We start from the raw sequence: 24,413 nt of genomic DNA, 5'->3' as shown, positions 1-24,413 counted from the left end.
CTACAATGATGTTTTCATTTTGTAAACATTGATAGCTCATTTAGCTGAAATAATCACAAAGTCCATTCAACAAACTACCACTACCACTACTATTACTACCACTATGACACCTATTACTACTGAAGGTCTATCAAATATACAGCTGTACATTTCATATATTCAATCGATTTCCTAACGAATTCGAATGTAATTTTTAGCTGTAATATCATTTTAGCTACATTATTGTTTGTAGGCAAACTTTTATTTTGAAGAAACAGTCACTAGTTCCGGTTATATATGAATTGCCTTGCTTCACGACGGTGGCACAGTTGTTCCTGTTTCCACCATCGTATCTACGAGAAGAAGAAGGTATGTGTGTGAACTGGGACTCAGTGTGTGTCAGTTGATCTCTTTACTTTTGGCTTTCACTTAAATGGACTTTATAGCAGAATTCTGACTAAAAACTTTACATGTAATTTAAAAGGTTACGAACGCACATAGAGCATGACTGCTGACTAATTGTGAATAAGCAGCACGTGTCTTAAAACTCGGCGTATATCACCCGCCAAGCAGCATCTCAGAAATCCTCGCAGAATGTTTCATTCACTTTGTTAATCCCCGCTCGCCGGTGCTGTCCCGCGTCAAACACCACAAGCTGGAAGAGGACGGTAGGAGTAAAGGATGAGCCACGCTTATATTATATATACTACTACTACTACTACTACTACTACTACTACTACTACTACTACTACTACTACTACTAATAATAATAATAATAATTATGCTGTTTAGTCCAATAATATACCGTGATAACTCAAGAGCTTCGTAACGAAATTTTAATTTTTAAATGGAAGAGCCCTTGACAAAAGAGAAAGGAACATATGTTAACGTTAGTTAAATCAATGATTCATGTTTGAAGAAACCGCATGTCAGGCAGCGCCAATGGTATGAAATGAAAGTTCCGGTCTCCGAAGTGGGCGTTGTCTCTTGACCCCTCCCTCAAGCGAATGCAACCGGCATGAAATGTGACAGTTGCTAATATTCCAGTTTTTCACAGTCGCTTTGGTACATTTCTCGAATCATCCTCGACATTTGCAAAACAGTAAGTGAATTTCTCAAAACAATTCGTACAAATAGCAAAACACCATGGATTACCTGCAAAAGCCAGTCTCTTGCTCAAAATCCTTAGTTCATCTCTCAAAAGTAAATATCTGTGTCAATGAACACGTCACTGCCATCAGAAGGACAGGTCCTTGTGTTATTGTGTGCGGATAACACAGTCAAATTGCTTAGTCGTGTTGTCAATATAACTGTACTCTGCAGGGATGTTCTGATGTAAACTATGGCTAAAGTTTTGATGACAATTATTGTAAATTGTAAGTTACACCTTAGGGTATGTGGGAGATTGATTGCAAGAGACTGGACAAGATTCACATTTACGCTTTTACTGTTTGTACTGTAATTTGTTGCCAGACCATGTCATTGCGATACAGAAAAGAAAAAGACAAAACTGCATAGCACAAAGAAAAAAACAAAAGTAGAAATGTGAACATAGGACAATCGGCCATTATTTTTATTTTTTATCGTTGAGTTGTTGAGTTGTGTTCTTACATTGTCCCAAATGTTTCTATCAATTATCAAACCAGAGAAACCCATGAGTTTAATCATGGTAACAGTCCGTTCCAATTGGTTGCCTGTCAATGACATCATATGCTCTTTGCACATGCTCAGTGTTGTGGTTGTCTGACAGAAGCATCAAAACTGACCTTTTATCCAGTTTTTGCCAAATTTGGGATAATGCAAGATCACAGTACAACAACATATAGAACACAGGTCTTTTTGTGTTTAAACATTTTAATGTGCAAAATATTATGTCTTTAATCTTTAATGTTATATCTCTGAGGCTCATTGTAGTGGTGGGAAATGAATCCTCCAGCAGTGTGTGTCCTGAGGACAGGATGTGAATAGTGTGGTTATTTTTATGCACAATGTGTAATTGAAGCTCTGTGATTCACCAACTGTAGAGCAGGTAAAAAAAACAGCCTCACTATTGACACTGCCTTTTGCATCAGGTGCTCCTGTTACTGTTTACCCAGCACTTTTTCATGTTAGTGTCTATGCAGTGTCTTGATGTGCTGATTTTGTTCACAGCAGATTTGAGAATTCATTACTAATCACATAATTTTTTTAACAAGCATTTCTTAAAAATGTGAGACTCTGGAAGTGTTTGGAAATGGTACAGTTAGGTGTTGGACTCCATTTAGTTTGTGCCAGTTTTACGTTACATGTCAGATTATTAGTCTTTCACTATATGTTAATAAACTTCATGTCTGTCTCTGTGTCTTTAATCTGTCTTCCACAGCAGTGAGATGTGTGGTATCTGGGCTTTGTTTGGCAGCGATGAGTGCCTGTCGGTTCAGTGCACTTGTGCCATGAAGATTGCTCACAGGGGCCCTGACGCCTTCCGCTTTGAGAATGTCAACGGCTTCACCAACTGCTGCTTTGGCTTCCACCGGCTGGCTATCGTGGACCAGCTGTACGGCATGCAGCCCTTACGCATCAAGAAGTTTCCTTTCCTCTGGCTCTGCTACAATGGAGAAATTTACAACCACCACACGGTAAGGACATGCTAGCTGCAGCCGTGGAGACGTTACTTGGTGGTAGTTCCAGAAACGTACGGAAGAGAAAGCTTGAGAGATAATTATCTTGACATAATGAGATTTTATCTCCTGATAGTAATGAGATATTATCAGGAGAAAACAATTTTGACTGAACCTCATACACTAAGTCGCAGTAACTCGTTAGCTGATGAGGACTGATGTGAAAGTCATCTTGTATAAAAAGACTCCTTGATTGAAATATTCTCAGATGCGTTGATCAATGTGTCATCCTGACATTTTCACTTTACAGCACAACAAGTATTCATCTGCATCTGATCTCTGACTAACAAAGTAATTATAAAGAGAAAACGAGCTTTATTATCTCCTTATCTCGGGATAAGAAAACATTGTTTCTCCTGATAATATCTCGTTATCTCGGGACAACAGCCTTTTTTATTTTGAGATAAAAGGATAATAAAATATTTGTGCGTATGGCATTTCTCAGCTTCTTTAGAAACTCCACTGTGGAGTTACCCAAAGACATGATCAACTCCATAGTTAGACTGCAAAACTGTCGCAGGAGTCACATATTCAAACACAGGAGTGTGTCGCAGAACAGTGATATTCATATGCCTGCTCTACATTTCTGGGACAAAGGGACAGAGCAGCATCTTAAAGTTCTAATCTGTAACTTTTCCACATTCAAATGTCTAAAAACATCAACCTTTGTTCTATAGGTTGTGTTGTGGTCTTACATTATCACAAATGTTTCCATCAATTATCAAAGCAGTGAAACCTGTGGTTTTAATCATGGTAACGCTCCGTGTCATTTGGTGGCCTGTCGGTGACGTCATATCCTTTATGATGGGTATTGATTCATATTATATCGTCAAATTCTTGCTGATACAAAGCCCTAATGAATCGTGATGACTTTTCCTCTGGTGACATCATCAGGTCAAAATTGTAATTTGTCCTGTACTTTATTAAATACCTGCAAAACTAAAGACTTTTCCAGTTTCATGGTGATTAGCCAGAGGGTGAAACCTGTAAACATTAGACCTGCCAAACATCAGCATGTTTATGCAGTGTATGTCATTGTGGTTATGTTATCTTTTGCTTCTTCCTGTCATCATTCAGCTGTAATGGAGCAACATGATTTTGGAGTGGGTCTATGATGTGAAAAAACTAGATGACCTACATGTAACCGTTGTGTTGTGTTGTGTTGTGTTGGTTCAGCTGAGGAAGCAGTTTGAGTTTGAACACCAGACCAAAGTGGACGGTGAGATCTTACTCCACTTGTACAATCGCTTTGGCATCAAGAAGATGGCCTCTCTGCTGGATGGTGTGTTTGCCTTCATTCTGCTGGACACTGCCAACAGAAAGGTCTTCTTGGGGAGGGATACCTACGGTGTCCGGCCTTTGTTCAAACTCCTGACAGATGACGGCTTCCTTGCAGTCTGCTCAGAGGCTAAAGGTAATGGAATAGTTTATTATCTCTCTTGAATCTGGATCTTTTATTCTCTTCTGAGAAGTGTTTTACGCCTTCTCAGCACTGCCTAACTTGTTATTCTGATCACAGGGCTTACGGACATTACCCACGCAATGGCCTCCCCAGCCAGCATTGTCCCTTTTCTCCCTGGGCACTTTGAGTCCTTTGATTTGAAGCCGAATGGCAAAGTTCAGTCTGTTCAGATGGAGCAGTTTCACTGCTGCACACAGGAGCCTGCTCATGCTGTCTATGACACTTTGGAGAGACTACCAACAAGTATGGAACTGTTTAGTGTTTGCTAATATTTAGTCATTTGACATTTTGTTTGGCATTTTTTAAAATCTGGTGTCTCCACAGGGTTTGATGAGGAAACGGTGAAAAGCAACATCAGAGCCCTGTTTGAGAATGCTGTGAAGAAACGTCTGATGGCTCAAAGGAGAATTGGTTGTCTTCTCTCAGGTAACTTAAAATTCTGCATCTATGTACTGAAACACACGGAAGCCCTGAGTGGCAAGAGAAACATTTCTTTGGGGAAGAATGAAAAAAAAAAAGCTAGAGAAATGACCCTGGCCCAACCCACGTTGTGTTGAATGTTTGTGCCACATTTCAAGAAGTTCCTTCAAGGCGGACAACCCGAAAAAAGTCTGCCCCTGGCGTGGAGGCATAAAGCCACAGAGGATAGGAATTGGAATGAGGGAAAACTTAATAACAGACTGATATTATTTGTTGAAAATGGGCAGCACAGTCTCTGTGGTGAGGTGAGCAGAAGCTGGATGGGTGAGGCCGGGGGGAAAGGTTGAGGCCGGCAGCTCGAGACAGAGGCTGCGAGAGGAGCTGTTCAGGGCAAGGCAGGGAAGGGAACTGAGAGAGGGAAGCCAGACAGAAACATTACGCTCTGCATATTTAAAGCAGAGAAGATTGAAGATGAGCACTTGCACACCTGATCAGAGTCTATCAGAGTATCTCTGAGTAAACGTGTTACCGTGTTAAAGTTTAAAAGTGGAGGGGTAAGACATCTTATTTGCTGATAGTAATAACATGATAAAACTATTAAATTAAAGAGCATCATTAGGCTGACAGGTGAATCAGTTCACAGATGAGAACAGCACCGAAAGCAACCAATATATTCCAGTCAGGCTCTTTGAAGCCTGATAATTACTAATATACACTCAGATGTCAGTTTATTAGGAACATCTAGCTAAAACTGATGTAATCTAATACAGCAGTCCTGCAGTACATCCTCTTTCATGGAGGTTATAATGTTCGTTTTTTATTAAAATAGTTGTAGATAGTTGTTGATTATCATTGTGGAGGATGTAGTGTGTGGAGCTGTGTTACATTATACAGAGGATTTTCTATTATTTAGCTACTTTCACTGATATAAATGGGGTGGACAACATAATAGAAACACCTGGTCGTCATGGTGAGTGTCCTTACACAGCAGTAGTTTTGTGTTGGCATATCGGTTTCATATCGTTCTCCTTGATTACCGGTTATCAGTATCGGCCCTGAAAAAAACATATCAGTTAGTCCCTAATTATTATGGCACTGTATTGGTCCACCTTAAGGGTCTAGCAACTCAGGAGAGTGACCTGGAGACAGGGGCAGCAAAGCTCTGCTCCTCCTGCATTGGACCTGCTGCACGCTGCAACACAACGCCGGTCAGCCTGACGGCACCAGATGATCCGGGGTTTTGCTCTGGAACCAGGTCCAAGGCTCCGGTGTATAGCTGCACACCAAATCCAGAAAGTGCATTTTAGTCTGAATTTGACTGTTGAGCATTGCCATTTGCATTTTGAGTTTTACCAAGCTATAGTAGTAGGCTATAATTTGTTCACAATCTGAGCTCCAGAGAGAAGCCTGAGAGAGGAGATGTAAAACTACACTGTGGTTCTTTAAACTACAAATATATCTTCTTATGGATCAACACTTCAAATAAAACACAGGAGAAGAGGAAAATAGGGAGCTTTCATTTTTGTAGATCTAAATTTTATCTTTAAGTGTGTTATTTATAACTTCATTTGCAGATGGTGAAAGCTAGACGTAATTCTAGGAATCTGGAAGGATCTGGGTTCAATAAGTGGATACTGGATCTGGATTTGGTATAGTCCATCAGCTAGCTGGTCAGCCAACTGTGAACTGTCGCTGACTGGACAATAAGTTAACGCAGTTATTTCAAGAGTCATACTTGTATAAAATTGGATGGTGTGGGGCGATCCAATGGCCGACAGATTAGGGCGTGTACCACATGGACCACACTAATGCTCTGAGCAGCGAGTCCCCAGTTCCGCTCCCGGCCGGCTGGACCCTTTGCTGCATGTCATTTTCCTACTCTCTCCTTGCATTTTTTGTCTGTCTCTACTGTCTCTATCAAATGAATAAAAAAGATAACTAATAATAATCATAAGTAATAACTAATAATACCAGCTAATTAAAAAATAATTATTTAATCGGTTTACTCCAGTTTGGACTCTCCAGTCCTCTCTGTTCCTTCAAAGGTTAGCACTGTCAGGAAGGTCTGCTGTTGGCCAGCGGTGCAAATTCACATGTTGATAGTGTTAATAGTTCTATTTTTTTATTTAAACTGAGTTACTTGTTTAATATTTGTGATGCTGTTATCAGCTTTTTCTTGGAAAGTGTTATTGATGAAACAGCTGGGGTGGATGTGGTTTGTGGTCTTTCCTTCAGGTGGTCTGGACTCCAGTTTGGTTGCTGCTACACTGGTGAAACTGGCCAAAGAGGAGAAGCTGGAGTATCCCATCCAGACGTTTTCCATCGGGTCAGAGGACAGTCCAGACATCATTGCTGCTCGCACGGTCAGTTCTCCTAGCAGCAGTGTCAAAGCTCCATGATGTAAACTCATTTTAGCTTCTTTGATAAGTGAATTAGCCAGACACTTTTTTGTACAGTGTATGGTAAGAAGTCTGATGTGTTTAATTTGTGTTTGTCAGGTTGCAGCTCACATTGGCAGTGAACACCACGAGGTGAACTTCACTGCAGAGGAAGGTATCCAAGCAGTAGAGGATGTCATCTTCCACCTGGAGACTTATGACATCACTACCATCCGTGCCTCTGTTGGTGAGTGCAACATGAAGCATTGTGGGAAACAACAAAAACAAGCTGCATCGTGTGTTAGAATGTGTTTTTGCTAATGACAAGCTGGAAACAAATATATTTGATGTGCCTTGAACAAGGCCACAGCTGTGGCTTTATAAATATTGTTTTATTGCAAACAAAGAAAATCAAAATGATTAAGTATTATTGTATTACATTAATATAGATATACAACCAACAATGGTCTTCAAATTTTGCATAGAGCTGAGTCAACACCTTTCTGATAAAGTCGACAAAAACTGAACAGTGATAAATAAAAATAAAATGTAGGCTGCTACATTGGATTATATATCACTGTACAGGTTAAACCAGCATAAACCGGTGGTGAGTGTAGGACATGAAACTTTTTTCTCTTGCATACCAAGTGACATAATCTACTTATCTGAGTGCTTGAATAGAAGTTCTACTGTATGTTATATATATTAAACTAGAATGTTACATTGGTAGTTTAATTATTTAGGCCCATTTAGCACTTACAGTATGGTGCAGAAAAAATCCACATTATTCACACTAGGGTTGTCACAATACTAGAATTTCAAACTCGATACCAATACCCAGGAAAATACTCGATACTTGATATTATTTCCGATGCCACGGGGAGAAAAAATTACCCTAACTAATATACATATGGCATGCAAATGTATCAGCTACAGCCCTGTTAAGTTTCTGTGCATCTGGTGACTTTGCACCATATTTGGACTGATAATGTTTGCTGCCTAGCTCCCACATTAAGGTTAGTCGTTTTATGATTAGCTATAGCCCATAGCCGCTATCCGCTAGCTTAATGATAACTTAACAGACGGCACTGTTGGTATCGATACTGTTGCAAGTGAGTACCTAATTCAATACAAATTTTTAGTATCCAAGTATCAATTTTTTCTGACAACCCTAATTCACACATAAATCCACGAGGATTCACAGAAGTTCAGTCCTGTTTCTGTCAGAACAGGTGCACACCAGTGATACAAGACACTAGCAAATGTTTTCAACCCGTTTCTTTGTGAGATAAGTGATAATTGTATTCAGTATGCCTACCATGAAATCATGATGGGGATTGTCTGTGTCTGAGAGTTTGAGTCCCTCACATTTCAGCTGATCACAGGGATCGCTGATGCTGAATCAGTGCATTCCTCTTCGTCCTGATTTCCCTCAATGAATCACAGTGGAATCAAGTTGGATTAGTTCAGCAGGGGGCAGCGTACGCAGTGTTTACATACTGTGATTAATTTGTGGCAGCCCAGTAACAATATCACTGTGGTGGCCGTTTGTCCACAAAGAGCAACGAAAAGTTTCTAATCAAACTTTAAATCATAAAAAACTCAAAAGGCCACCTTTGCACCGTGGGTTGTGGTGTACACAGATGGGAGAAAGCATAAGGTCCAAACGACTTTCAATTTTGAACAAAAAACGTGATTTATTTAATCGGATAACAAGCAAACACAGAACAAAGAAAAATTCCTGTGCCTCTCCCGCTCCGGTAAAAAACCATTTGCCCACCCAGGTGCATGCTGGTCCCTACCGTGCGCTTACCATTATAACCTACAGTGCCTCCCTACCGTGCCCAAATGAAACAAACAAATAACAACAAAACACCCAACTACAAAAATGATAAACTAACAGAATACTAACAGCAATTTAATCATAATGAAATCAAAATAGAATAATGAAATCTAAACACTAAACTAAATAACACCAAATAGCTCCCACAATCACCATTCACTGCCTCATATCGATTTTCTTTAATACATTTTTTTACTATTTCAGATGAATAAAAGCTTATAATTGATTTGCTCAGACCTGTTTGTCAGACTGACCATCAGGAGCACTGAGAGAAATCCCACTACATCAGTGGGCTTTCCAAAAATCCATGAAGTTTTTACATATACTGTATATACTTTACTTTAATATTTACTTTAATCAGGAAGTCATATTGAGATTTCTATCGATTTGATTTTCGAATGTACAGATCAGTCGATGAATCTAAATCTAAAGTGCGCAATAAAAAATAGTAATTACACAATAACACTGTTTAAACAAGACTTAGAGTGAAGGGATTTGAACTGTGATGTGCTCACTAACTAACCAGCTTAACATTATAATTTCTAAAGAATTGTTTTTTTTTTTTTAAATAATTAAAAAAAGAAGAATGAATTCAAAATTGATTGTGCTGGTTTGTTTCAGCCAGTTGCTCAGTTCATACAGACAGCTTTCCTTTTAGCTTTTCATAGCAATTCACTATTAGCTTAACCAGCGTGATGTTGTTGTAAAGAAACCGGGAGATGGCGGAGGAAATAGATGTAAATATCTCTTCTCTGTTTGTTGCTTGTTGAACAGGTGATTGGATAAAGTTCTTATTAATGTTCAGCATTGATGTTGTTGATAATCATGACTAATCACAACAGCACTAATTGATAGCTGAATTTTGGCACAGAAAATATTTTATATGAGCATGGGGTGTCATGTGTAGCCCTCTCGAAAAATTCTAGCCACCTTTCAGAGAATCCTATATGTGCTAGATGTGGATGATATCCAAAATTTAATATCTCAATACAATACAGCCCAAATATCACAATATATGATATTACCACCGATATCATGTTATTGCATTTTAGATTTCATTGGCTTCTTTATGATATGTATTTATATTTGTCACATGTCACAGTTCAATGCACAGTAAGCCAAGCAGTGAACTCAGGGTGGGACTGGGCAGCAGAGGAGCCTGAGCAAAACTGGGTCTTAGCTTTGTGCTGTTGCTGCTTTTTCACTCACTCATATGAACTCCATTGTAATGAGGTCATTAAGATTAATGCAGCTCGTCTGTTTGTTCCACTGCAGGGATGTACTTGGTTTCAAAGCACATCAGGGAGAAGACCGACAGTGTGGTGATCTTTTCTGGAGAGGGTTCGGATGAGCTCACTCAGGGATACATTTACTTCCACAAGGTAAGTCCTGCGCTAATCTGCACACATGAATGTTTAGGATTTTCTACCCTTACTGTATATGGAGTAAGGTGTGGTGAAATGTTATAACCAATGTGAGACTCGGGATTATAAAGCCACTGTCAGGGAGAGAGAGGATGACATGCAGCAAAGGCCCATGGGTTGGACTTGAACCCATGGCTGCTGCGGTTAGGACTGGCGGTAAGTCCATTTGGTACACGGTACATTTTTTGCCTTTATTCTGACAGCATGGCGGGAGAAAGACAGGAAAGTCAGGGAGAGAGAGGGGGTGACTGGGTCAGACTGGAACCCTTGTCGCTGCGGTAAGGTAAGTCCGTATGCCACCAGGTGAGCCACCAACGTGCTCCGCTGTACTGCGTTTGACTCCAGATCAGATGGTCATGTGTTTGTCACACTGGGGTCAAAGCTTGAAGTTGCATCTCTGTCCTTTGGTGCAAATTTCCTCACTGTAGGACTAATAAAGGACTATCTGATCTTGTATTCTTTTCATCATGATAAATGATGATTGAGATTATAGATTTGATATTGTGATCTTGGGGGGGTGCATCTCAGTGGCTCACCTGGTAGAGCGCACACCACATAGACTTAGTCCTAACTGCAGCAGCTGGGATTCCAGTCTGACCCAGTCATCCCCTCTCTCTCTCTCTCCCTCTCTCCCTGCTTTCCTGTCGTTCTCTCGCCGTTCTATCAGAATAAAGGCAAAAAATGCACAATAAAAAAAAAAAACTACTGTGATCTGGTGGAAAAAGATGCCCATTCAATCTCATTGTTCACCCTGTTCTGCTGTGGCCTTGACTTCACTCTGACTGCAGTCAGTTCAGGCTAGTACTGTTTAAAATCTGCTATCTTGACTGAGACCTGCCATTAATTCAGTGGTAAGTTTCCATCACATTAACGTAAAGGGTTGTATGTCTGAATAAAGTGTGTGTTCCTCCTCCTTAAGGCTCCCGATCCCAAAGCAGCAGCAGAGGACAGCGTCCGACTGATGAAGGAACTCTACCTGTTCGATGTTCTCCGAGCTGATCGCACCACCGCTGCACATGGGTAGCACCTTCACTTATTTTCCCTCCACTGCCAGCGCTAAAGAATTAAGGCTAGGAACACTCCTTAAACAAAATTACACAGCAATGTGTGTCTGAAACATAAACCAGTAAAAGATGTGTAGTTACCTCTCTGCTACAAAATGTTACATCCCTTCTGGGCAAATTTAAATTGTACTAGAAATTAGTTCAGAATTAATTCATTAGGGAATGGCACAGAGGCTTAGGCTGATAATCAATCATATTCAATATGGGGATATTTCCCATATATATCCCATATACATTTTCATGATACCCATTATTTTCTCTGGGCAGTTTTGTACAGTCTGTTCTGCTGCTGAGTCCTACCCTCATTTCACTGCTTTAAATAATGTACATTGTACGTGACAAATAAAATTGCTGTTTAGCGGCAGCATTACTTATACCTGAAACATAACATACAATAAATACAAATATTAAAGGTCATATATTTGACACTTTTCCAGTATTGAATTATAATAAATAATAAAAGTTTAGATGATATGATATATTTGTGGTTTTAAGAACCGAACTGTTTTCTGAGTAAGCAAATAAAAATATAGCAGATTTCAGGTAAAACACTCAGAGAAACCAAATCATGCAATGTTGGATGGTGGGTCCAGGTGGGCGGGGCTTGGGGTGTGGCTGAAAGCGAGGACTGCTTTGTTGTGACATCACAAAGTTCCAGAAGTCCTGACGGCTGGTTTTAAGGCTCAGTTTCTGAATACAGGCTGTGTGCATTTCTCTGTGGACTGAGGCTTTGATACTTTCACAGTATTAATATAGAAGCTAGAGCTGATCTATAATCAAACAACACATGGACAGAGACCTTTAGACTGTATGGAGCTTTAAAAAAAAAAAAAAAAATCATATATTTGTGCTACACTGTATTGAGATATAAAATTTTGGACATTACCCAAACCTAATGGTGCAGTAGTGTCATTTACAGAATTTATCAACTGTGTAAAAACTCAGAGATGTTTAGTTTACAATGTTCCCCATTAAAGAAAGAGCATTTTCTCCTCATTAATTAACTTAAACCATCAATTGACTATTAGGGTTGTTGACTGTTTGTTTTCTGTCAATCAGCTAATTGATGTACAAATTATTTCAGCTCTGTTGAATTGTGGGATGCTCTCTGTGTATGAATGCTGGTGGCAGCTCTTTAAACATTTAATTACGTTTTTTTTGTTGTTTCCATGAAAATATAATTTATCATCCCTGTTTGAACCATCAGTGCAATTTCTGGGGTTTTTTCTGTGCTTTTATTCTGGAAGTCATTTATGAATTTGGTAGAAAAACACAGACTTAATGGACTGATGTCAGAAAGTGCACTAATTAATACAATGCAGCAGCTTTTAGGATTAAAGATGTTGCCTTCAGTTTAATCACAAGAAAGATAAATCCTCCATGAACGGGAACAGCAGCAACATGATTGCGAAACGTCAACGGTAAAATGAATAATGCACTTTAATTATAGCAAAATGTGATTCATTAAATCTCAATAATGAGCCACAGGAATGAAATCCATAATAATCAGAAGGGTAAAACATTTGAGTCATGAAATAGAATCAGAACACTGATAATTGACACTAGTGGAGCTAGCAACCGTCTTCTACCAGCTGATGATGTTGCTGTATCCTGCTAACCGGCTGTACGTTCGTTTCTCAGCCTGGAGCTCAGAGTGCCGTTCCTGGACCACAGATTCACAGCGTACTACCTCTCCCTGCCAGAGGAGATGAGGACTCCTAAGGTCAGTTGTCGTCTGTCAAACCAACAACTCCACTGCAGATGTCTGATGAGCAAAACAGGAAGTGAGACATTAATAACAGTAATAGCGGTGTGGTGTGTCCTGTGTAAGCAGCACGGAGTGGAGAAGCACCTTCTGAGGGAATCTTTCAAAGGTCTCAACTTGATCCCTGATGAGATCCTGTGGAGGCGCAAAGAGGCTTTCAGTGACGGAATGATGTCTGTGAAGAAGTCCTGGTACACCTGCCTGCAGGAGCATCTAGAGTCTATGGTGAGACCAATAACACAGGAACTGATACGGTGATCAAGCTGATCAGTTTGTTCTGCTGGTGTTACAGTCATTCGACAGGTTTTTCAGTGCAGGAAATCAAGATGATGATGGTTTATATATCTTTTGACAAAACAATCAAACTCCATGGTCCATATAGCTGTTCTGGAGCTTTCAGTCATATCACATGGTCTTCAGTAGTGGGGCGCTGTGAGGCTTAAACGTTGAGCTTTAAAGTTCATTCTTGACCTTGGAAACAGTCTCACTTCAAGGCTCACAGAGGAGCAGTTCTGGAGTTTTCAATCAAATCACATGGGCTTCATCATCAGCAGACGAAGCTTCACAGAGTGACAGTTTCTTTGTCACAGTGTTTACAGAGATGAATCTTAAAGCATGTAGCACTGAAGCTGAGAAAACAGTCTTCATACTAAATCATTCTTCACTTAGGATGTGCTTGTAGTCAACAGTCACTGCTCGAATGTGTGTGATGTAGATTTGAACACCAAGCTGATTTGATCATTTGTGACCCACCCACCCCACCCCCGCTGTCTGACCTCTCAGGTGAACGATGACCAGATGGAGAAGGCTCACAAGACATTCCCTCACAACCCTCCGTGCACCAAAGAGGCCTACTACTTCAGACAGGTGTTTGAGAAGCACTATCCAGGCCGGGCCGAGTGGCTCCCCCATTACTGGATGCCGCGCTGGATCAACGCCACGGACCCCTCAGCCCGGACCCTGTCCATTTATAAACCTGATAAAGACCAGTGATTGGCTGGAGAAGAGTCAGTAATGCGTTAGCTGTCTTCCTTAATTCTATTGTGTCACACTGAGCTGTACTTTGTTGATCACATTTAACTCACTAGGAATAATTTTGTATTTACCAAACATGACATTTGTCAGACTCTCAGATCTCACAGCACGAAAGCCTGTGTGCTAACCAAAACAATGCATCCAAGATGAAAATATTATAGTTAGACCTATTTAATTGAACCTAATTAGCAAATGTAAGCGCTTTACTACGGAAGCCGAGAAAGGCCATACTATCAAACTATCTGACGGGCTGACGAGGACTGATCTGAAAATCATCTGGTATGAAAAGACAGTGTGATATCTGCCCTTAATTGAAATATTCCCCAATGCGTTGATCAATGAACATTTTCACTTTACAGCTCTAGAAGTTGTGATCGCCATATTGACTTGGCACATCTGATCTCATTACATGAGAAAAGGAGTTGTGTTATCTCCAGATAACATGATAATTATCTCCTTTTTTCGGGATAACAAGACATTGTTTTTTCCTGATACATACATATATACATCTTGTTATCTCGATAACGAGCTTTGTTATCTTTAAATAACAGGATAAAAGATTATTTGCATGTATGGCCTTTCTCGTTTCCGTTCTATGATGTAAAATGTGCAATTTATTTTATTAGTTAAATATTACTTATTAGAAGTTCTGCTTCAGTTTTTTCTAACAGTTGTTGCTCTTAATTCTCTTTAGATTCCAACTATACTGAAAGCACAGGTGCGTTTTGTACCTCTTACAAAACATGGTGAAGAAACAACACAAACATTTCACGCGCTACTGGTTTGTGGTAGAATCAAGTTAAAAGCAAAACAGTCATTCTTTTACTGGTAGACTGTCAAAATACTCCAGTCACTGGTTTCAGCTGGTTTCATTACTACCTTGAGAGACTTCATGGGTCTAAATAGGTGATCCATCACAGTGAGCACTCATCATCTTTAGGGCACTATATAACCAGATGTTTGCAGCTGCATGGATGTTGTGGAGTTGAATTAGATTCAACCTCCTCTCACAGTGTATACACGTTAAATCCGAACATGAACATGGTTCATGAACGCCACATCAGTCTCATCCTGGTCATACGAGAAAACACTTCGTACAAGTTGCCTGATGGAGGCTTATTGAATATATTTGAATAATTTCAGACTGTTACATGAGCTCAACCTGATCATTAGAAGCTTATTTAGTTAAAGGACCTTCGTTTTGGGTTTAACCTCAGATGAATTATGTAGAGCTGCGAACACCAAAAGGCTGCGGCCCAGCTTGTTGACTTGTCCTGTTTATGATGCAATATGTGTGAAGGACATGTCGACAGTTTGTCATGTGTGGAGGTGTCATATTTGAAACTGGCATGACTCCTCACACTGGTTAATGTTACCTCTGCCGACAAGTGTTAGGTTTGGGTTGGCTAAGCAAACTTCAACATTATGTTAGTGATAGAAATTTGTCATCCCTTGTCATTTGATTTGCTAATTAATTAAATTCTAGTGGATTTATTATATGATGAGGAATTAAAATGTATGTACCACAGTAGAAGATTTTATCATCCCTCACTTGTTTGATGGTTGAGAAGTGAAGTGATCTGACAATATAATAACTCCAGTCTGACAATGGCACTCAACAAGTTGAACATTGTTCTGAACCAGGTATAATCATTATCTGCATCTTATTTTCTAGTCACTGTTTCTGTGTCATTCTAACTGCTCCTAAAATAAATTCCCCTCTGGCTCTGAAGTGTGTTGAGTTTGTGTGCAGCACCTCTGTCCACCACCAGAGAGCACCCTTATCCTACTGCTGAACACCAGCAGGGTTCGTCACATACGCTAAATGTATCACAAGGAATTCATGACTTGCAAGCCGATGTTGAACCAGTAAAGAAAATAATTTTAATATTTGTCAAACCACTGTAACACACAGGAATCCTGTCATGTGGAACCACGTGTCCGGCTGCAGCGCATGACGGCTCTTCTGAAGTCGGTTGAAGCCAAAATGAGAACCAGGTCCCGGTGTGTTGTATTCATAGAACAATCAATTGCAATTAAAACAGTTATGAGGCACTATACAGTGACTTTGGCAGTGCAATTTTCAGCATACCCTGGGGTACAGCCTTGCTTTGATGGTCCACAACAACACCGATAATGAATCCCCACTCCTCTGAGCCCAATCTACCTTCTGCTGGAACAAATGAAACTGGCACAGGTACAGCACTGCTACATCACTACAATGTGGAAACAGAATCATTTTATTCGACTAACAGCTATACACAGTGGAGAAACCGCCAGGTGCCCCTCCCACGGATGACGAATGGCCGGATGAAAAGCAGGCGGCTGAACGGACGACACTTTAGCGGCGCTTGTCGTACGTCTGTATCGTGTTCCACTCGTAGGACTCTGCAGAGGGAGAGAGCTCGTTAGCTTCAGCGCACACTTCACTCTCTAGTCCTCAGAACCACCAGGTGAACTGACTCTGAACTCACCTGGCTCCTCTTGGCTTCTTTTCCCCATCAGTCCGACGAAAGAGTTGACTTTATGCCCTTCAAAGAATTTTTAAAAAGAATATTTCAGTTTGAAACACTTCACTTAGACCAATGTGTGAACCACCTACACACCACAAGCATCATTTAGTTCAGTCAAAAGTTCCCCCAGTACAAAAAAAAAAAATTACAGGAAAAAATCTTATATTTCATTTATGGAGTTTATAATTAAATTAACTTATATTTTCTGTAAATGATGTCATCCTGGGTGTCACAAAAACTGACACTTTGGTACCAAGTCAATGGCAGAATTGTGAAAACGTGAAGGTACTTCTATAGAAGCCATGGTATGAAACACACTGGATGCTGAAGGTCCTGCAGAAATGATGATCAGAGCAGCGTAATAAACTAGTGTCCCAGGCTGTTTTTGTCTCCCCCATTTCATCACACAAACAAAATAAACTCAAGTTCAATTTTGAGACATTTGATCTAACTCAGGCTCAGTGTGCTCATATGGTGGATATGCACCAATCGGCCATCGGGGAGCACCAATGTATTTATATTTTAACCATCTTATTGTCACCCGCTATTGTACCCATTTTCATACGTTTACAGATACAAGATTGAACATAAGAACAGCAGTAGAAGTAAACGAATTAGGTTTTATTTGGAACTTTAAATTCTAAATATGAAGGGCATTTTCACAAAAAACAGGACAATTTGTGTTCCAGGAAAGAATATTAATTTTCCTGGACAGCTGCTCAGAAAAGAGAAACAATCCCGTGAAAAAATCCCGTTGACTTTTCATGTCTTCTAACTGTCTTGAAGCTACAGCTGTCGCCATCTTTGTGTACAGTTACCGTGGTTACAGTGTCACTCTGCTCTGCATTAACGCAGACTGACTATAAATCCAGTTAGCAACTGTTTTCTGTAATCTGATCGAGCACAGTCATTCCTGCTAACCTGGCTTTACTGCAGCTACCTGCGCTGATTCACTCACCTGTTCAGTTCGAGAGGAGACGCTGTATCATCAGACAACATGTAGAGCAAGTTAACGTTCATGTTGCCTCCACATCCACAGCCCCTGATTGCTACATTCATTGAGCTTTTATAAATGTTGGAGCTGCCTGCATGTTTTAGTTTGTCTCAGCTGTTTTGTTGCTGCTCAGTATTTAATTCTCAAGTGGCTCCATCACCTCCTGAACAGCGGAGAAGACTTTTATTAATCACATACAGAGATTCAGTGTCGGCTCCCACAGGCTGCTGCGTTACAACAACCCAAAGTATCTGGCTTTCATATTTAGTTTTCATATTGTTTAGTTTATTTAGTGTCATCATTGTTTTTAGCTTGCTTTTTATTCAGTTTTAGTTGTCAACAAATATGTTTGACTTGGTTTTCAATGAAATTAACCTACAACATACCAGCATTTTAATCAAATTTAATCAATTAATAAATTTCAAGATATTTAGTCAGTGTTTCCAGTTTTCCAGTTTTGGCTGGTGAACCCATGAAACAAAGCTTTGTTTGCTTGTGAACCCTGACCACCGGTCACTTTAATGAACAAGTGATAGCGAATAAGAGTAATTCAACTAAAGTTTGAAAAAAACGAAATGTAATTTTGTTCAGTACAGATGTTAATTTCTACTTTCCTTCCCTGTTAAACATATTGACCTCTCAGGCTAATCGTCAGGGTGGAAACCACTGATTCAGTCAAAAACCCATCATGGGTCATTTGCTGTTGAATAGCGCTTCAGTCCTGATTTTACAGATTTCATTTCAGTCGTGTGAGATGAGACCAGGTCTGTTCAGTGATCTGGGTTCTGTCAGGTTCACAGTGATGTGAATGTGATGGACAGCTGCAGACTCACTGTGGCTCCTGTCAGTCGCAGTAATGGGTAGTAAAATGAGTGAGGAGGAGCGGGGGGGCGGTACAGAGATCCCTGAGGGACTATCCTACATTACAAACATCAATATTTGCATTAGACTAATGAGAGTCGACTGTAAATGAAAATAATATACACTGAACCTTGAACATACTAGAGGAATTACAAATATGGCCCTGCCTTGTATCAGTGTTTTTGTCACTAATATTTCGAAAAAGAAAAAACTGTGTAAGCGCATCAGGGGTAGAAAAGCGTCCTGATTGTAAGTGAGGGGTAAAATGCGTAGCTCCCTCCATCCATCACAAGCGTAAACAATCCAATTTAACTCTCAGATGTCCTTGGGGCATTGATCCCATTCTCTCCCCCTCCTTAATGATGAGTGACTTATAGTCATGCCTGCATAAGAGGAATAAATTAGATGTATACTTCCTTATGTCGCGCTGGGTTGCATCACTGAGTGGGTGACTCATTTAGACAGAGAGGAGAAGAGGAAAATCCCCTCCTCCTCATTCCCTTTTTCTCCTGCATCTTTATCTGCTTCTTGTTTGTCCCACACAGACGTCTGCCGCTCGCCGCCGTCCTCACCGACACACCGGTGTTCAAAAGAACAGTGGCGGTGAAGCAATCTGTGGTTCCTGTCAACTAATTAAACCCCGGCAAACTGTCTGCTCCCTCCAACCTGAGCCCGCTTTCTTAACCAGGGACAAAAATATGAATATTCAACTCGATTAGCAGCGATGCTTGGAGGATTTAAATGATTCAGTAGGTTTATTTTAACACTGATGCCATGTTCTTTAGCAGGTTTTAGCAGCAAAGTGGGTATTTTTTTTACTTAATATGTATAATTTACTACTTTTAGGCCAACAAAAGCATCAATGAAGTGTGGAGACAGCATTGAAAATGTCATGTTGGGAAACAATAGACTGATAACTGAATTGTAAAATATGAAATATCCAAATAAAACATTTTTTTAGTTTCTTTTTGGTATCTGAGAGGTGGTGGTGGTGGTGGGGGGGGCGTAACCACAGTACATCTAAAATCCTCACGACGGCCATGCACAGGATCATTTCTAAAGAGCCTTTAAATCCTTGAAGTTCTGAGAAAACATGCAAATCACCAAATATGGAGACAGAGAAGAAAGATCACGGCGAAATGAGCAGAAATGAGGGAATGAGCACAGATTCTCCCAGTAAATGATCATATGAGTCTTCAGCTGGAGCTGCACTAAATCTGAATGATTTGATCCTGATTGTGGAAGATTTGATGCAAACAGCACGGACACTCTGGAAGATTTCATTCAAGATCATTTAAATTGTAAATGACATAATAATAAGTGAATGAGAGTGTGTGCGCGGTACTTACTTTTGCGGGTGATCTGTGAATTTGCTGTGCGAGGAAAAGACAGGACAAAGTTTAGAGACAGGTCCGCAGACGCAAACACAAAGTGTGCGGCGCTGAGAAGCGGCTCTCACCCATGGAGCGCTTCCCCATCAGGCCGATGAACTGATGCGGCCGCGGCTTTCTCGTCATTCTCAGGAGGATTTCTCTGAACGGGTTGTTGGAGGGCCAGCCGTCCTGAGGGGGGGGGGGGGGGGGGGGGGGGGGGAGAAATAATCTCATTGAGTGTTGACAGAGACCGTGTCATTGTACAGACCCTGTGTCCCTGTGTCCCTGTGTCCCTGTGTCCCTGTGCCACCCAAATGTTGGAATGTCTGTGTGAAGACAAAACACTTTGGGCCCGGCTGAAGAGCAGGGCTGAATGATGTGAAATTAATATTATATTGACATTATTTTTGGTTGATATTGCGGTTGACGGTCATTTTTGCATTTTCACTGAAAAAAATATAAAAATGATGATAATGTGATTTTGTTATTCTACATGTGGAGAATATGATTCGTAACCGTCATTCATGTTGTGACACTTTTCACCTTCATCAAAAGACATTGCCTTTAGTGATTTGACTATCGCACTTGGCCTTATTGTGATTTACATAATATTTAGATGAATTGTTCTGACTCACTGAGAAGGTAATTTATCTGGTATTTGACATTTTTTCTCTTAAATATCGCTCTTCTCCTGATGAATTAAAAAGAAGCCAAATACCTGACCTGGGTATATGACTGTCATTATTTTGAAAAATGTCATTTGAACCCCGCACCTCCATCTCCACCAGATAATCCAATAAGCCTTGAATTTTTGCACTTTCATTAATGTTTCTATTTCCATCTCAGGGTATATTTCTACAGTATGCATTAGTCTGACTGAGAAATGGTCCTAGGAGCCACTAATGTCCCGCACACTAAGTTGCAGTGATTTATCATGGGGCTCATCATCTGCAGAATGGCCCCGGCGCACAGTTTAAGGTATTAGCTGAAGAGCTTGGCTCGTTTCCAGCTTGCAATGTCAAACACAGGATGTGTGTCTCACATCAGTGGAGATCCTCTGGGTTGCAGCTCCCACTGTGCACTTAAGGCTTTATTTAATTTCCTATTGGCTGGCTGTTCTTCAACAATCTTCATCTTCATCTTACTGAGACTGTTTCCGCCTGTTTAATTATACTAATCTGACAGAAACTCGGAAGTTTTAAAGTCCATTTTAAAATGATTATTTCAAAATTATTCTTTATTTCATCAACTGTTGCATTCATTTGCTGTATTCTGTGTATCTCCAGATATTGAGTGTATTTGACAAAATTTTAAATTAACTTAATTTAACTGGACCTAGAAAACACAGAATTGTCTAAAAGATTTAGTAGGTTCTAGTTTCCACTACCAAGTCTATTTAGTCTAATTAGTTAATACTAAGTCATGTTCAGATCAAACACTGTGGATGAGACGGAGAGAGTAAAGAATGAGTGAAGTCCATCAGACCTCATTTTAAAAGATGTGGATCAGAGCAGGTGTGATTATAACCTGCAGGTCTAACACGAGACCCTCACGTGCAGAGATACACAGCACTGTATGCTGGTTAACTAAAACAAGCTGAACCTCCAGTCTAATCTCACTGACTCACCTTCTTATGTTGGTTAAACCAGTTTACAGTAGGTCAGTAGCTACACAGGTAACTAGAAGCCATTAATAAGGAAGAAGAGCCATTTATGATGACGTGTAAACTACCTGTATTTGGTTGCTGCTGGTCCAGTAGTCCGCTTCTTCTCTTGGCTCGTTTTCTTCGCAAAAAACTTGGACGACGGCGAAAAAAGCCATTAAAACCGGTAAAAGCAGCAACTTCATGACGCCAAACCTCTTTTATTTTTTTTGCAACGCAGAAAATTCAGTCAGATTCACTGTTTATATGTGAAAATAACCGTCGACAACAACTAGGAAAGAAAAAACTAAAGCAGAGAGGTCTGAAACTCGACCAACAGAGGTAAGGATCTGTGTTCTCCCCTCACAGATCAGCAGTAGTCCATAATGGATGCGTGCGTCAAAGCGCTGTACCGGGCTCCCGCCACTGTCTTCCAAAGCTCGCGCGCTCAGCCTCTGCAGCAACTTCTCCGGTCTCGTGCGTCCTCCTGTCAAGAGAGGCTCCTATATAGCGGCCGGGGCAGCGTTGCTTAGTAACGCCATCACAGTAATGTGAGTAATGTCGTCCAGTCACCAGTTTACATTGTAACGATACTTTCTTAGTTTAGTTACCGGCCAGAGCACTTAAGTCATCACGAGCTGTAAATGATGTGCGTCACCGGTCAGTTCACCTCACGCCGTGTCTGAATGTGATCCACTTTTATTATCAATATCAGTAATTGATTGTAACATCTGTTATCATTCAGACTGATAAGAATGTTTGTCTAATAATGGTTTAATAATTTCTCACATGAAGGAGCAGGCTGATAATGAACGGGCCTCGTGTCTAACATGGTTAACATTTAATTTGGAGATGAATCTGAGCTCATATTTTATAGCACAGTAAAAGTTACAGTTCTAAATCTGTAACCTCTCATTCATTTCCTTCTGTTTACATCTTAAAAGCTGAACCTACCTGCATAGGAAATTAAAACTTATATCTACATTCATACAATAACGTAAGGCACACGTAGGTCTGCGATGACGCACTTGGTGTTGCGTAGCTTAGAGGCTTAACTTCATTAAAGTCTGTACATTTATATTTTAAAACCATATTAACTAATTAATTGTATCGTTTTTATGCTAAATTTTTGGCTGTCATATATATATATATATATATATATATATATATATATACACACACACACACACACACACACACACACATATATATATGTACACACACACCCAGTGGTTTATTGATTTGGTTCCATACATCCTCCTCCTACAGCACAGAGAGAACACTGCGTACGAACCTCTCTCTTCATATCAAAGCCTGAATGAGAAGCAGACGGGCGTGTGACCCGAGGGTGCCACTGATTTCCATTAGAAAAGCTTTTTTTTTTAAGTGTGGGATGTTGGGGATGAATAGAGGACTGCACTGCCACACCAAGTTCAGTGTCCATGCACCTCAACAAGCGCTCGATTTGCCCAAGTGCCTTTATTCCATTAACAATAAGTTGATTTTATTTACCCATGTGCTATTGGGAAATGCAAATGTTTTCCCTGTGCGGGGAATGGACTTCAGTCTGTCTTCTATAGCAAGTGTTATTCATCCATTTGTTCCATTAATCTAAGATGCGGCACCAATTTACATAAGCAGGAGTATTTCTGAAGGATGCTTTGGCTCTGTTTGACCGTCATATTCTGTATATTTTGTTGATATAAGTTCTGAGAGCCCACAGCATCAAATTCAAACATGAACAGGAGGATGTTAACTTCTCTAAACCTGTCGTCAGGCCAGGTTGTTGCATTCAATATGTCACATGAAGTGAACAAGTCCTGTTGAACTTGGTGTGCAGGTGAAGAGACTGTGGATAGGTCTACACTAATATTCATAACTTAGCTTTAACGGGGGGGGGGGGGCTCCACGGTCACAGAGCCACTCTGGACTGGAATTTAATCATCCTCACCACTGTGACAGCTCATCCGATTAACAGATGGAAGGGGGAGGTGAGGAGAGAGGGCTGGAGAGAAGGAGGTGACGGAGCTTTTGGAACCGTGAGAGGGAGTAACCACGAAGGAGGAAGAGGACTGAGGAGGGAGACAGAGGAGGTAAAGTGAGCAGGGCACTGCCCAAGTTGAGGCACAGAGATAAACGGATATGCAGATTACATGGGGAGATGTGGACAAATGGGACATCGGTCCACTGAGGCCAAGAGGCGTCTGCGGCCGCTACTGCTGTGTGGGTAATACAATCAGCTGGACGGCATAGCAGGTCACTGTGGACACTTTAACTTTGATAAGGCATCCAGCAGCAAATGGGACTCTGACATGCTGATATAATGCATGAATACATTAGAGCAGAAGTCGATCATGTGCATGGAATGAATCCAAAGCAGATCATTTGTTGAGTCAAAGCAGCGCTGTGCCAACAGTTAATGCAGGTGCTTGAATTAGAAAATCCCACGAAACATTCAATTTATATTTCAATTCAAACAGCACGACGATGCTAAATAAAAACAGAGATGTTAAAATATGAATTATTGGTTAAACTGCAGTACCTACCATGTACTGTGTGTAACGTAATATACGACACTGCCAAATGCAAGAGGGAGGTAATTACTTTTACTGTAATTACACTGTCTGGCTGTTAATGTGCTGATAATTTATTGATGTTAAAATGTGGTATCGTTACCATCTCTGTGAGACTTGACAAAAAGTGCACCATAATGTTTTCATTCTTTCAAATTAAAGATGCTGTGATAAGTCACCACATGTTCATTTTCTCTGTGGGTGTAACAAGCCTGCCAGATATTTCACTACAGGAGCTCAGGCAGCTCATTTTCCAGCACGAGAACCTGATGGCAGCGATCGATAAAAACAAGACACTCCAACATGTCCTCCAAACTGAACCACTAAGCCCCTCCGCAAAACTGTCAACACATCGTCAGTACCTTCCACAATGCATTCGACCAGAACAAGGATGATTCACATGATGGTTTTCTGATCTGATCTGCGT

General features: G+C 40.5%; 2 protein-coding genes across 4 annotated transcripts; one reads left to right on the top strand and one right to left on the bottom strand.

The window, feature by feature from the left end:
* The first annotated feature begins 285 nt into the window (after window positions 1-285).
* On the top strand, window positions 286-15,762 carry asns (asparagine synthetase). 3 transcript variants are annotated; one of them, XM_056399465.1, is made up of 12 exons: window positions 286-348; window positions 2,342-2,597; window positions 3,816-4,053; window positions 4,159-4,344; window positions 4,426-4,527; window positions 6,757-6,884; window positions 7,020-7,146; window positions 10,018-10,124; window positions 11,086-11,186; window positions 12,872-12,953; window positions 13,065-13,220; window positions 13,779-15,762. In XM_056399465.1, exons 2-12 carry the CDS (start codon window positions 2,349-2,351, stop codon window positions 13,986-13,988), a joined length of 1,686 nt encoding a protein of 561 aa, XP_056255440.1. In that variant the 5' UTR covers window positions 286-348; window positions 2,342-2,348; the 3' UTR covers window positions 13,989-15,762. The 3 variants fall into 3 exon arrangements, with proteins under 3 accessions (XP_056255440.1, XP_056255439.1, XP_056255441.1); XM_056399464.1 differs by lacking the exon at window positions 286-348 and adding an exon at window positions 382-647; XM_056399466.1 differs by lacking the exon at window positions 286-348 and adding an exon at window positions 774-1,081.
* A 129-nt stretch (window positions 15,763-15,891) lies between these two features.
* On the bottom strand, window positions 15,892-21,903 carry tac1 (tachykinin precursor 1). Its single transcript, XM_056399467.1, has 5 exons — window positions 21,503-21,903; window positions 19,858-19,960; window positions 19,748-19,771; window positions 16,505-16,561; window positions 15,892-16,418 (listed from the first exon to the last, which is right to left on the bottom strand). Exons 1-5 carry the CDS (start codon window positions 21,617-21,619, stop codon window positions 16,372-16,374), a joined length of 348 nt encoding a protein of 115 aa, XP_056255442.1. The 5' UTR covers window positions 21,620-21,903; the 3' UTR covers window positions 15,892-16,371.
* Window positions 21,904-24,413: the final 2,510 nt, after the last annotated feature.

Source organism: Seriola aureovittata, chromosome 16 (assembly GCF_021018895.1).
Source record: "Seriola aureovittata isolate HTS-2021-v1 ecotype China chromosome 16, ASM2101889v1, whole genome shotgun sequence".
Lineage (NCBI taxonomy): Eukaryota > Metazoa > Chordata > Actinopteri > Carangiformes > Carangidae > Seriola > Seriola aureovittata.
The sequence above is the reverse complement of the archived record's forward strand: the minus strand, read 5'-3'. Positions and strand labels throughout refer to the sequence as shown.

What these genes read in the sequence shown, in the direction of transcription:
- tac1 (XM_056399467.1), bottom strand. Translation starts at nt 21,619, where the DNA reads ATGAAGTTGCTGCTTTTACCGGTTTTAATGGCTTTTTTCGCCGTCGTC. An exon ending in GATGGGGAAGCGCTCCATGG is followed by an intron (nt 19,772 to 19,857) that starts GTGAGAGCCGCT and finishes TTCCTCGCACAG; the next exon opens with CAAATTCACAGATCACCCGC. An exon ending in TTCACAGATCACCCGCAAAA is followed by an intron (nt 16,562 to 19,747) that starts GTAAGTACCGCG and finishes AATTCTTTGAAG; the next exon opens with GGCATAAAGTCAACTCTTTC.
- asns (XM_056399465.1), top strand. Translation starts at nt 2,349, where the DNA reads ATGTGTGGTATCTGGGCTTTGTTTGGCAGCGATGAGTGCCTGTCGGTT. An exon ending in CGCACCACCGCTGCACATGG is followed by an intron (nt 11,187 to 12,871) that starts GTAGCACCTTCA and finishes TTCGTTTCTCAG; the next exon opens with CCTGGAGCTCAGAGTGCCGT. An exon ending in AGGAGATGAGGACTCCTAAG is followed by an intron (nt 12,954 to 13,064) that starts GTCAGTTGTCGT and finishes CTGTGTAAGCAG; the next exon opens with CACGGAGTGGAGAAGCACCT.